The sequence below is a fragment of the Pocillopora verrucosa genome, chromosome 1 (genome assembly GCF_036669915.1).
Source record: "Pocillopora verrucosa isolate sample1 chromosome 1, ASM3666991v2, whole genome shotgun sequence".
Classification (NCBI taxonomy): Eukaryota; Metazoa; Cnidaria; class Anthozoa; order Scleractinia; family Pocilloporidae; genus Pocillopora; species Pocillopora verrucosa.
In genome coordinates, this window is record NC_089312.1 from 28,969,808 (window position 1) to 28,983,187 (window position 13,380).

Below are 13,380 nucleotides of genomic sequence, written 5' to 3' on the forward strand. Positions count from 1 at the left end.
CCCATGCAACCTGTGTGACATCTTTCTTTTCGGTTATCGCAGCTAAAGCGTGAAAAGGGGAAGTGATGTTGGTTTCTTAAAGACTTGACTGGAATAGGTAATTCGTGAAGTACACGAAGAGAAAAGTTGATTACATATATAACAGTTTATCATGGAGTCCTTGGAAACACGAGGGCAACCGCCACGTAGGCATGATCCGGTGTTTTTGAAAATTTCGATGCTCAAAGGCCATTGAATTTACTTTGGTTCCTGTGAACTACTCTACCCCTTAATTTCAACATGAGAGTGCATACAAGAAGCGTTCTTCTGGTCGGCATTCTCTGTTCCGTACTGTTTATCTTCTCTTTGGAACTGTGGCCGCCTCTTTTCAGTGACGACGAAACTGAGGTGAATTCTAATTCCCCTTTGGTCGACAGTGATGTTTCCGAAATTCGTTTGAAGATTGGATCGCCGGTTCCCGATGAACGAGATTCAAAGTGTTTAATGCACAACTGTTTTGACATTTTTTCGATGTAAAGTCAACGAAAACAAACTGATATCCGTCTACGTATATCCAGACACTCGCTTCTTGGACGAGGAAGGAAAAACAATAAACAAACCAATGTCGCAAGAATTCTATGAACTGCTGACAACTATTGTGGAGAGTAAATACTATACTCCCGATATCGGAAAGGCTTGCATTATAGTTCCTTCAATTGATACTTTAAATCAGAAAGGCCTCGATCTTAGATGGACGGCCAGAAGTCTTGCAGAGTTACCCAGGTAAGGTTTGATTGTCGTTTACGGTACATAAAGCATGATTTACTCGAACGTTCTGATGGAGAGTAGTAACAATCACTTACAAAACAAAAAACTGATTTTAGAAACTTATATGAAAGGTCTTCATGTCCAGGACCATATTTGTTATTGTTACTACCACTTGACAAGGAAATTTCAAGGAAATCTGCATGTTAGTAACATTTTCACGTGCAAGTCAACCGACAATCTGTCCCTGTTAATCTTTATTTGCTCTTGTAACAGAAACTACCATTTTTATAGGAAAGGTTTAAGTCATTTCACTTTAAGGGGGCAGTGAGGGCTTTTGAATACTGCATAGGGAGGAAAATGAAAAAGTAAGTGGCAACTATGGCTAAAAAATGATCCAATAGTACAGTAAAAACAGATATATTGTGTCAACATTTAATTGAATTCTGCAATTGCTGCTGTGAATTAAGGTTAGATAAAACCAGATCATATTATTTTTACTGACAAAAGCATTAAAGATGCAAGGAAAGAGAAAGGGTCAGACCCAATTTCTTAACAGAGTGAGATATTATCAGTTATTTGTGAAACCCTTTAAATGTAATTAGAATATTGCTGCTTTCTGGGCTGGATACATTACATGCAAGGGATTGCCAATTTTTTATCTGTCAATCTGGATTTAAAAGGCTGACTACTTCTTTTCTTCATAAAACATTTTAAGTTGGAGTGATGGTGGAAAAAATCATTTGTTATTTAACATGCTGCCTGGTGGTGCACCTGAGTACAATTCAACACTAGATGTTGCAACTGATAAAGCTATCTTGGCCGGAGGGGGCTTTGCAACTTGGAGTTACAGGACAGGATATGATGTTAGCATTCCTGTGTTTAATCCGCTCACAAATAAAAAGGTTGTCCTGCCACAGAAAAGGTCAGTGATTCAGAGAGTAAAAATGGAAAAGTAATAATCAATGATAATAATTTATTATGATAATACATGTAACAATAGTAGTTTGGCAGACATTGTTTTATCACACTTTACTGACTATCATATTATGTTTGAAGGTGAGCTAGCCACTGTTGTAATCTTAGAACGGAAATATTTCAAACATCAGCTCCCCCTTGCATGTAGGAATAATACACAACCTTAAGCTCTTTGAGATGCACTGTGGTGCCTGAATTGCCACAATTTATTAACTTATGTCAGTGCTTCACTCACACACTGATTGATATAACACAGAATTTTCTTGGGATGATTGCCATATTAGCTTAGCTCTAAGGAAGCAGACTGAATTAACCCTTTAACTCCCAGAAGTGGTCAACATGCAACTTTTCTGAATAATATCCATACATTATTTAGTAAACAGGTAACGAGAATACTCAAACTTTTTAGGCAGAACTTTTCAACTGGATGTAACACCTACTTGTAACTAATTTGCAAGAAAATGTGTAGCAGCTAGAGGGGAGAATTGAAACTCAGCTCTTGGGAGTTTAAGGGTTAATCTACAGTGGATCAGTGGTATATGCACTGAAGTAAATTGTTCCAAAATCTCGTAGGTTGCAAACTATTTAGTCTTCAGTTATTGGAAACTTTATGGTAATTTGAAATTTAGAGGAATTTTCATATACTGGGATGATTTTCTTTTGCAGGTCAAGTGATTGGTTGTTTTTGTCATCCCAAGCAAATATGAACCATCTCTTCAGAAGGCAGCTGGAAGAGATTGAGAGAGATAATTCAGGCTTCTTGATCCTAAAACGTTGCCCTGATGATCCTAACAATGTGTACAAGAGATGCAAAGGCTCAGAGACTTATCAGTATCCAGAAATTTTGCAAGTGAGTTTTCACTTCTACTAATCTAATAGTTCCATAATTGCTCTTACAAAGGGCTAACTCTTGTCATGTTAGCTTTAGAAGCTCTAAGCTCTCACATTGTCAACTCAGTTAATTAAAACAGAATTGTCTTGGAATTGACTCTCTCCCCCCCTGACCTCTCCACTAATGCAGCATAATAGTTTCTTGAGAAACTTACTCCCTTTATACATTTACTGGTTCCTCTTGTGGTTTTATTGTATTTTCAATCATTGATGTTTTGCAGTCTTATTTATCTTATTTAGTGTCCTTTGGAAGGGAAAAAATTTTGATATACAGTCATGTATTTGCATAGAGAGAGTGATATTCTTGCCAGTGGAAAATTAGTCAGTTTGATAAACAGTTGTGAGTTTTTACCAAAAAATTTGAATTTTCTGAAGTTCTTGAATCTGGCTTTTATTATTTTTCTCACCTCATGTTGGTGTTATAGTCTAATTCCAGCCAAGTCGCCCACGCTGAATTGCCCACTTCAACTGGTTACATCAACTTGCCTATACTTAAAATTACTTTTCTGTTGCCTTTAATCTTTCATATTCTACTATTCAAGTATTGCCTAAATACTTACTATTTTTGCAAATGAAATTATTCTTGCTAACAAGACGCAAAGCTTCAGCTTTGACTTTTGAGTCAAAATGGCTGCCTTTAGTCTCTCTCCAGTCCTGCCCGATATCATCTCCTATCCTGTTTTTTGCCAACATGTAGAATTTTCTTGTGGCTCAATTATTTCTTATTGTGGCATGAAAGTATTGCCCAGTACTCTCTGATGGTGTCTCAATACAAGAATGATTCTCACTTCACTGAAAAATTTTAAGCTTTGGCTTTTCAGCTTCATGGGCAAGTTTGTGAGCGCAGTTTGGTATGTGGGTGACTTGATTGGTTACCCTATAATAATATATATTATACCTTGTATAATCATCAGTAGCCAGCCAGCCACATGTAGCTTACTCTCCAACTCTTCAATGATGTTCAAACCATGTACTCGACATGTCAACAAATATATATTATTGTGAATAGAAAAGAAACAGGTATGTTAATTAATTTCTTGTAAACTTCTTAATTAATATTTTGCCTAACACTGCTTATTTTAGCATGCTACCTTCTGTCTGGTTATTCGAGGGGTCAGATTGGGTCAAACAACTCTGCTTGATGCTTTGATGATGGTAAGCTTTGTCACTGTACTGATGAATGAATATTGAATTTTCTTCATGAAAAAATTATCAAGTGTTGGAGCAATTAATGTCTAAATAAAGACCAAAGAATTTTTAATTAATTGATTTTTCAAGCTTTTCAGGCAGGTTTTATTATGCTTTAGTCAGTTAAAAAAGCTTGCATACTTAACTTAAAAGGTAATTTTGATAATCAGACATCTTTGGCCAAAATCTCCTTTATTCAGGATTGTATTTTCTTTGACACATTGGGTTAGGAAGAGGTGGGGGGGGGGCTGGAGAAAATCAGTTTTGTTCTGTGAAGAAGAAGACAGCAACAAGAGTTTCTCTACATTTTTAGTAATTTTATATGCTAACTACCATTGCTTTTTTTATTTGCAAACTTTCTTCTTTGTGTTTTGTGCAAGTTAGGTCTTCATATAGATAAACATGAGAGAACTGCCCAAAAATAAATACGTCTTGGTTATATGCCCAGTGTTCTCCTTTCTTTTAAGCAGGAAAGGTAAAAGAAATTTTAAAACCAGAAGAGCAACCTTTTTTACATTTTCTTGTTGAATTTTCAAGAATTCCTAATGATTTCAGGTGGTAATAAGGGTTATTTCAGACGGTGAATTTTACCAGTTATTACCTGAAAAGGAGAATAGTTTATGCCACCTCTTATATTGGGTCTTTTCCTTTTCTTCAGGGCTGCATTCCAGTGGTCATAAGTGATGACTACATTTTACCTTTCTCTAGTGTGTTAGATTGGAAAAGGTAATTAAAAGTAACTATTTCTTCTGCTTTTTATTGTAATTTGGTATATTCCACATAGAGGAATAGTGCTTTTTGCACATGTTGATTGGTTAGTTTGGGAGTAATTAGCAAGTACAGTAGAAAATTAATGTTTTGAGTTAACTGAGAGTAAATGACCAAAAAAATGGGTTCAAATGTGTCAGAGAAAGTGGTGGCCGTGTACTTCCACTTCGATGAATAATTTAATTGTATTCAGGTGATCATGCTCAGAATATTGGTCACTGCAGATGAACAACTTAATATTGATCACAATGTTATTCATAAAGGGCTTAAGAAGCAAGCTAGTGCTGCTGAAAGCACAAACTCTCTTGGTGCTCAACTTGAAATTCCTTTTTATGTCTTATTGTTTCATTACACAATTGTATGAGTTTCTCTTTTGATCTTAAAATCTTCCTAGAATTTTTTACAACAATGGTCTCTGTGTTTCGGTGTGATTTAGATTTTACTAGTCATCACTCTATTTGAGGTTAATTTTGGCAAGAAAATGCTTAGTGTAGCATCATTGTGTAATTCACTGTCAGTGTCAGTATACAGCTAGGATGGAGTGTACATGATCCAATTTTGTGCTTTTTGTCATAGGGGAGCAGTTCATGTGGTGGAGAAAGAGATCAATCGCATCCCTGCCATTTTAAGAGAGATATCATCAAGTCAAGTGAAAGACATGAGAAGACAGGTATTATTGTAACAATTTACAGAGGCTGAATTTTACATTAGTGTGTATATTCTTCATAGTGTTCTCCAAACATTTTATAAGATGCTTGCAAAGAGAATTTGTTGAGAGCTTCTTTAGTGTATCATCACTTTCTTTATATTTCTGAGCTTAATGTGTGATTATGTCAAGAGAAATTAGATACTAGTCACTCTTAGGGGTCAGAGGGTTAAGAAGTCCCCTAATTTCTCACTCCCAGACAAATCCAATAGAGAAAAACAACTTATTTGTCCTACCAAATGGCTCATTGGTGAGACCAAAGTATTTCCCCTGCAGTTATGATTCTGTGTCTTTCAGCAACTTATGTGCAGAGTATGAATAAGTACTGCTAAATGTACATTGTACAAGGGACAGTTTGCTGTATACACTAGAGCATGCAAGACAATTGGAAAAATTGGAAAAATTGGAAAAATTGGAAAAATCACAATGCAAACATGCTTGAGTAATGGGAGATCATCTCTTAAAAACACCATTAAAAGTGAGACAAATAGAATTTTAACTATTCAAGAGGAAAAATTTTCTTAGTGTCATAGGTATTTTAGTCTTGGTTTGTTCATTAAACTGCCTTTTATCTCAATGTTATCTCCTAACTGTGAATATCATAAATTAGTGCAAGAGTCACTTTAAAACCTGTTTCAATATCTCACAAATTCATAAATTTATGGTCTGAAGTTTCTTCTGCCTTGCCTATCTAGTCTCTATTAGTGTATGGGATGAGGCTATGTTTGTAAAAGTACAATTGATATCTGATATATTTTTATTTCATTATTATTATTTAATTTGATAGGGGAAATGGTTTTGGGAGAGGTATTTTAGCTCCATGGGCAAGATTGCTCTTACAACTATGAAAATTCTGAATGACAGAGTGTTCCGCTACACGGCTTGGCAGTATGAGGTAAACTACATTACTCAAAACACGTCCATAAAACGTGCATAAATTTGAAAGTAAGTGCGTTTGAATAAAATCCATGCATGTCTCAATTGCGCATATGCGCGTATAATCATTTATGCACCTGTTTCATTAGTATGTATGAGCTAGCTAGATTTTCTTTTGCTGAAAGGTAATTGTTCTAAAGAATAGGCTAATAGCACTAAAATACTACATCATTATGAACTGCATGTCGACTTGTTCGTTTCAATCACCGCTCGAGCCGACCTTCCCCGCACACGGTTACATACGTATGCGACTTCGAAATTGGAACTACATACAAAGTAAAATGCTGTCCATTTTTAGTCAAGAGGATATCTTCCTTACCATACGATGGAAGTCAGTGGCACTTATATGATATTCAGTATTTTGAAGTGAATGGTTGTTCATAGAGCTTCACAAATAAGATAATTTTTATCATTTGAGAGCAATTCGTGTCCAAGTTTTGCCATTACATAAGGCAATTTGAATAAACGTAGATATTTATTGTTCCTTTTCTTGCCTTTTAGGACTGGAATGTCCCTTTTGAGACTTCCTCAGGGAAGGAAACGGTAAGTATTTAATCAACTTTTTTCAAGTGGCTACTATGTTGCGTTATGAAAACTTGAAATCCGGAACTTTTCGATGAAACTAGGAATTGTGCTGTCATAAAATACGATTCAGTAAGAACCTCCGTGAGATAAAGACCTATTTTGTGGTTCAGACAAAGAGAATGGCTACCTAGAAAGAGTATGCTTACAGTTGCAATCATTAATTGTAAACATTCCTTGATTTCAAAAGGCAACCTTTCTTCTTCCACTGTTTTTCCCGCTACGCCCGTACACAAATCAAGGATTTACCGCAGTGGTGCTGTGTTATGACAGAGTAGATACCATGTTTAAAGTTATCACAAGAATCGCTGACACCCCCAGTTTGACAAAGGTAGGTTATTCAAAACGTTTATTCAGAGTTCTCTCAAACAACTTTGTCTCCTGAAACTGCTCTTATCATATTTTGTGAGCGGCAACTAAATTTAACTTGGATGAGACTGCAAAATGTTAGCTTAACAAGATGAAAAACACAGAGGAGGATAAAGGAACAAGGATTGCTAAGGATGGAGAAGATTAAAACAAACATAAAATAACGAAGTGTAAAACCTTGGGCAAAACTCATCAAGGTGCATATAACGCAATGTAGCTCCTTTAGAAGGCTGCGAACGACCAAGAGAGAAAAAAAATATCAGTCGATTGATTTCTGGAGTTCTAAGTCTTTCTCCTTCCGCTTTCAGATTGTAGTTGTTTGGAACAATGTCAAAAAGGCTCCTCCCTCTGGTGAGTTGAGTAATATTCCACCTCTTCCTTTGGGCTCTGTACAGGGGAGCAGAGATAGCGCGCTAGCGAGTGCATTCGCTTCCCACGGTTTTTGTTCGTGTAGCGGACGGCAACGGGGATACTAAAATCAGCAAAAGGATTGGGGAGAGAAAGCCATTATTGTTTCTTTTCTTTTGGCGGTGTTTAAATTCAAGATTCAGATATCAATAGTATTGAAATTCAATAAAAAAAGGTTGCAGGAACTGAAACAGAATATATTGGTTTTGGAGCTAAAACCCGCACCGCTATTACTTAGGTGATTTTGAAATATGGCTTCGGGTACGTATTGTGACCGAAACTTTCAAGAGACGGGCCCTTAATGTCACATGTGGGTTAATTTTTTGGTTGGTTTTCCTCCCGTGCTATAAGTGGGTCATTCGGTTTTTCTCCTTCCACAGAAACCAACTTCTTAATTCCAATGCGACGAGCAAACAGTGAACTAAAAGCCGTTTGATGGATTTCCCCTGCTTTTAAGATTCGATTTACTTCTGTGATTTGGCAGGTTTACTATGAGATTTTACATGTCTAATAGTTGTTTACCTCCTTATAGCTGCCAAGTGGCCTCAATTATCAAAACCAGTAAAAGTCGTCAAGACGAAAGAAAACAAACTTAGCAACAGGTACATACAATGTAAAGAAATCTTAATAATCTAAATCGTTTAGACCTCAATTTCCAAATATTACCTCCATATTGTCGTTGATTGATCTGTCTGTCGTATGTGTTTATAAACGATATATACTTCTTTGTACGTTTATTTGTGATTTGTCAGGTTTTTCCCATACAAAGAGGTTGAAACAGAAGCGATTCTTGCCATCGATGACGACATTCTAATGCTGACGCCGGATGAACTGGAATTTGGTTTTCAGGTAAGTATCTCCAACAAAGTTTATTTCTTGAATATCTAAGTTGTATCCGTAGCATTCCCCAACCGTCATGGTGATCGTGATCGGAAGGTGCTGTTTTATTTCGTCTTTTACAATAATTACTAGTCAACCTTGTTCCCAAGCTTCTTTCTTTTCCTTCCTCAAGGGTATTACTTATGACTCGTTAGTGACAGATCGTCCTTGCTAATATGAAGAGCGAATAAATTTGTATGCCAAGTTGTTCTTAGGGCAGTCTTGATAGCGTAAATACAGCTAAAAGTTAAGCATCCATCTGTAAATTATTGACATTATCAGTTACTACTTTGACACCGTTTAACTCATCACAACTTAGAGTGCCCATGACAAGAATTTTTTTTGCGCATTAATTTAGCCTATCATATGTACAAACCAATTCGATAGGAGAAAAATCTCAAAAAACTTTAAACTCGGTTTTTTCGGGCCCAAAAGAACTCTTATTTTGTCTTAAAGTGGCTGTAGACTGGTAAAGAGTTAGCGGGTGATGACGTAAAAAACTTTGAAAACTCGTAATAGTTAGCGTTTAAGTCTTAAAATAATGCCCTATAGCGATGTATACATACCTTCAGCAAGCTCCACCGGAAGTTGTGATACATCGTAACCAAGTAGTGAAGAAGAAATGGAAGTTGCGAGTACGGTTCAACCTGAAAGAGGACCGCATGCATCAAGCGAAGATTTCGACGAGTACTAGCTAAGACGGTTTCTCGAGATTAGGACAAAAATGTCCCGTTACTAAATGCTTAGTTCCGCTCACCATTGTTCGCTTGCAAAATGGCAGCGGAAAAGAATGTGAAACAATCGTGTCCGGTGTGGGAACGGGCCCCGTAATCAGCTTCCTTTTTAGCTGAATTCCTGATTGGCCATCTCCCCCTGATTTGATCAGTGACATGTATTCGTAACAGCCGTCTTCGTCTTTTGGCTGCCAAATCGTACCCTCAATGCGCAAAAAATGGTCATGGAAAACTCGCTAGGCGTTAAGGTCGTTAGAAACAACTATCAACCAGAAAACGCAAAAAAAAAAAAAAAAGAAAAGAATTCGTGTCATAGGGATATTCTCCGCACTGTTTCCATACATCCCCAGTGGAGCTGACAAAGAGAATCTGTTCAACCATTAAGGGCTTCTTTAGTTGGTGATTATTTCTTTTACTCTCGTGACCTTGAATATGTGATTCAGGAGTGACAGCGTTGGGAGAAATTAGGTGCTAGTCACTCTTCGGGGCCAAAGGGTCGAGCACTCTTCTTTTCCTCGTGAATAAACAATCATTATGTAGTCCTTATGACCCCGTGAATGAACAAATCATTATGCTTCATTATTCAGACTTGGAGAGAGTTTCCTGACCGTCTTGTGGGATTCCCTGGTCGTGTTCACACCACTCAAAACGGCACAAATCGGTTCAAGTATGAATCAGAATGGACAAACACTGTATCCATGGTACTCACTGGCTGTGCTTTTCATCATAAGGTAACAAAGTGAAATGTGTGTCTCTGTAGATCATCGGGGCTTTTTGAAATTTAGTTTAACAAAGGGGCGCTCACGGGAGAAAAAGGGGATTATTAGGTTACTTACTAAAAGAGCTATAGTATGTTATGAGACGCTTTCCGACTTTTGAAAAAAAAAATTTCCTTTACTGTAAAAAAACTGAAAATACTTTTTTCCTATAGTAGAAAAGCGTTATTGAGGGAAAAATAAGACAAAAGTCCCTAAGACTGTAGGCTGCATGGGAGACGCGTTGACATGGCGAATAGGCGGCCTTCGAACCGAAAAAGATTCAGTTGAGCCCCGGCCGGGTTAGACTAAGAGCAGTCTCTTCTTTTCGACGAACTCCGTCGCGTGAGTCAAACAAAAGAGAAGCAGTGAAAAAAAAATTGATGTCAAGAGTTCCACGCGGCGCTGTGCGGCGCCTTCTATTTGCTCTTTTTCATCAGGAGTCGTTGGACTTATCCCTTAGGCGTCTCAACTTTTCATCTTTCCTCGAATAAAACGGTCTTCAATTATGACTTTTGACGCTTTCTATTTAACGGATCTAAATGAAAAGATGGAAATATTAGCTGCTGCCTCTGATCTATTATAATTTCTGTTGCAAAGCTAGGCTTAGAGGACACAGACAAAGGAAAATTAACAATTATGTTTACTCATTTCCTTGGTTTGCATCCTCTAAGCCATGCTAATAGGCCAAATTTTAATATATCCATGATCTAATTCAAAAGGCGTTATGCGTTTTGTGTAAACCTCGTGTTACTTGCTAGTCAGCCATGAAGGTATTTCCATCTTGGTGGAAGTAGTGTGGAAGAGTGATCAGGGCGCTGGACTTGTAATCTGGTGGTCCCGAGTTCAAGCCCTTCTCCCTGCTACTGAATGGATTGTTCTCGGTTGCCCCGCGTTTAACTCCTTGGTGGTACTTTCTAAATAGACAACTAGTCTGCCTTCAGCCAATTGGGATTTTTAAACTCCAGGTTTATTTACAATGTTTTTCTCAATTTGTCTGTGTTGGCCCTGGAAAGTCCTATTGAGTCAGTGTTCAGTTCAGGTTATCATCATCATTATTATTACTACTATTAGTGTTGTTATTATAATTATTATCTTATTCCATTCTTTTTATCACACAGTACTTTAGCCATCTATTCACCTACATGATGCCTGTCTATATACGAGACTGGGTTGACCAACACATGAATTGTGAAGACATTGCCATGAACTTCATGGTCTCCAACTACACTGGCAAGGCACCGATTAAGGTAAGTTTTAATTTCAATATCCTGAATCTTGAGTTCACATTGTCGTGGCTCAGGACAATGAAGCATTTTATTTTCTGAAGGATTCAAAACAATGACAACAATAAAGATGCTCTACCGCGTAGCTGGTAAGAGAGTTTTTGGTTACAAGAAAAGTCATTGAAACACATCATGCGTCGTGGCGAGGACGACTAGAGATACTACCGCCTCCTAACCATTGAAAAGGGGGGTTATTTTGTCTGAAGTGTGAGATTCTTATGTCACACTTTTCTTGTAAACTGCTTGGATCAACCATGTCAAAAATGTTTTTTGTCATCTTATCTGCTGGTTTAGCTCCAGTGTGTCTCTTGTCTCGGCCTCTATCTGCTCGTTTTCCTAATTCTTCTCTTTTATCTCCATCCTTAAATGAGTTCGCTAATTTTTGATATTTTTTTAAAGGACTCTCAAATGAAGAGTGTTTATTTTATACACTAAGAGTTATTTGTCATAACACTCTAACTCTTTTCAACCTAACCATTTCGCTAGAAATTTCGGATTAATTTGAGATTCTCACATGTACAGGTAACCCGTAGAAAGCGTTTCCGCTGTCCGGAATGTGTGACTGAATCATTGTGGGCCGATCCGAGCCATTTCGTGGAGCGATCAGAATGTTTGAACGAGTTTGTCCGAGCTTATGGTCAAATGCCGCTTCAGACGGTCGAGTTCAGAGCTGACCCGCTGCTGTTTGGCGAGAAACTTCCCACTAAATTAAAACTATTTAACGATGTTGGAAGCATTTAGGAGGATTGAAGTTAAAAAATATGAATGTATTTTGGTAATCAAGAGTAAGCAGGTAATGCCGGCATATTCTTTTGTCGATCCAGGGACTATGGTAAATTATTGTAAGATAAAGTCTAAACTTTAATAGAACACGGAAAGAGAGAGAAGATAGGAGAGAAGTTAGTATAAAAATGGAAGGAAAAGGCGGGCTAGTCCGTGTGCACTTCCTTGTAATCGTCTTCTTCTTCTTTAAGCCCTTGGCTCCTTGGTGGAGCTTTGATGATTTCTGTCAATCGTGTGTGACCATCGATATCATCAGATCAACAGAATTCAGGCTGTATCTTAGATTTTTCACTTTCATTTGAATTTTATTTCAGTTTCTCATTAGTATTGATAGAGAGCACCAATATGATTATGATAAATCTAGGACCTACATGATGCATTTGCCTTTTTTTTTCCTTTTGGTTCGCTGAGAAATTTTGTTTATTGAAAGGAAATCTTTCAATAATAGTTTGCTTTGGATGACAAACACCAAAGAGGTTTGATACCGGATGAAATCGAGAATGAACGAGGTTGGTTAAGAAGGCAGAAGATTGATATCATATGGATTGCAAATGACAAACGTTAAAACTGCTGGCAAAATTTATAAAGAATTTGAAGCTGTGACGTAGTTCCTTTAATGTGTTTTTCCTAAAACAAGTGAAGTGCGAGAAACAGATCCTCACGGGTGAACTGTATTTTGATAAATGACATTTTGGAAAGGTGGAGAAAAAAAGCTTGAAAAACTTCAGGCTTCTGAGGGATTTGAACCCTCGCCTCGTAAGTGCCCATTGGTTGAGGAACCCAACTGGGCTACATAGCCACATGTTGCGAGCGCGAAAAAATATTTCGGGTTCTCTAAAACAAGTGACTTTATCATCCTTTTTCTTGTACAGGTGTTTTTACAGTTTCTTTTTTTTAAATAGTCTCAGGAAAAACACCTCTATGTGTCACTTCGCATCACGTTAGGTTGTGTTAACTCACATCGTAAAAATTCTACCTTGAAACAATGGATTTAAAGAGGCTTACATGGAGTTTGTTTCTGTAATTGAAAAAAAAATTGTTTTTTTTTGGTTTTTTAGGTTTCAAATTTTCTCTCCATCATATATATTTGGCTAAGAGTTATACCACATATTTTAAACCTCGTCGATGATATTTATTGCATGTTACATAATGTATCTCCACTTTTTATTCCGGATTATAAGATTATTCTCGAATTTTTGTGGTGCTTTTAATGTTAAATTTGTGCCCCTACCAAATAAAAGCGATGGAATTATGGAGTAAATAATCGATTTGTATCTGTCTATATGCTCGTTGAGTTCACATTATTTTCTTCCCAACCCGTTAAGAAAACAACCACAATAAGCAAGCCTAGCTGTTTACCCCCAAAATAATTT

The 13,380-nt window shown here is 37.1% G+C and overlaps 1 protein-coding gene across 1 annotated transcript; it reads left to right on the forward strand.

The window, feature by feature from the left end:
• Positions 1–10: 10 nt before the first annotated feature.
• On the forward strand, positions 11–13,281 carry LOC131780876 (exostosin-2). The gene is given in 16 exon segments (XM_059097475.2): positions 11–504; positions 506–762; positions 1,463–1,669; positions 2,389–2,572; positions 3,697–3,768; positions 4,460–4,527; positions 5,146–5,239; positions 6,063–6,170; positions 6,713–6,754; positions 6,984–7,124; positions 7,471–7,513; positions 8,103–8,172; positions 8,323–8,419; positions 9,771–9,914; positions 11,060–11,188; positions 11,747–13,281. Coding segments are annotated over 16 exon segments (2,100 nt in total). The 5' UTR covers positions 11–279; the 3' UTR covers positions 11,966–13,281.
• The last annotated feature ends 99 nt before the right edge of the window (positions 13,282–13,380 follow it).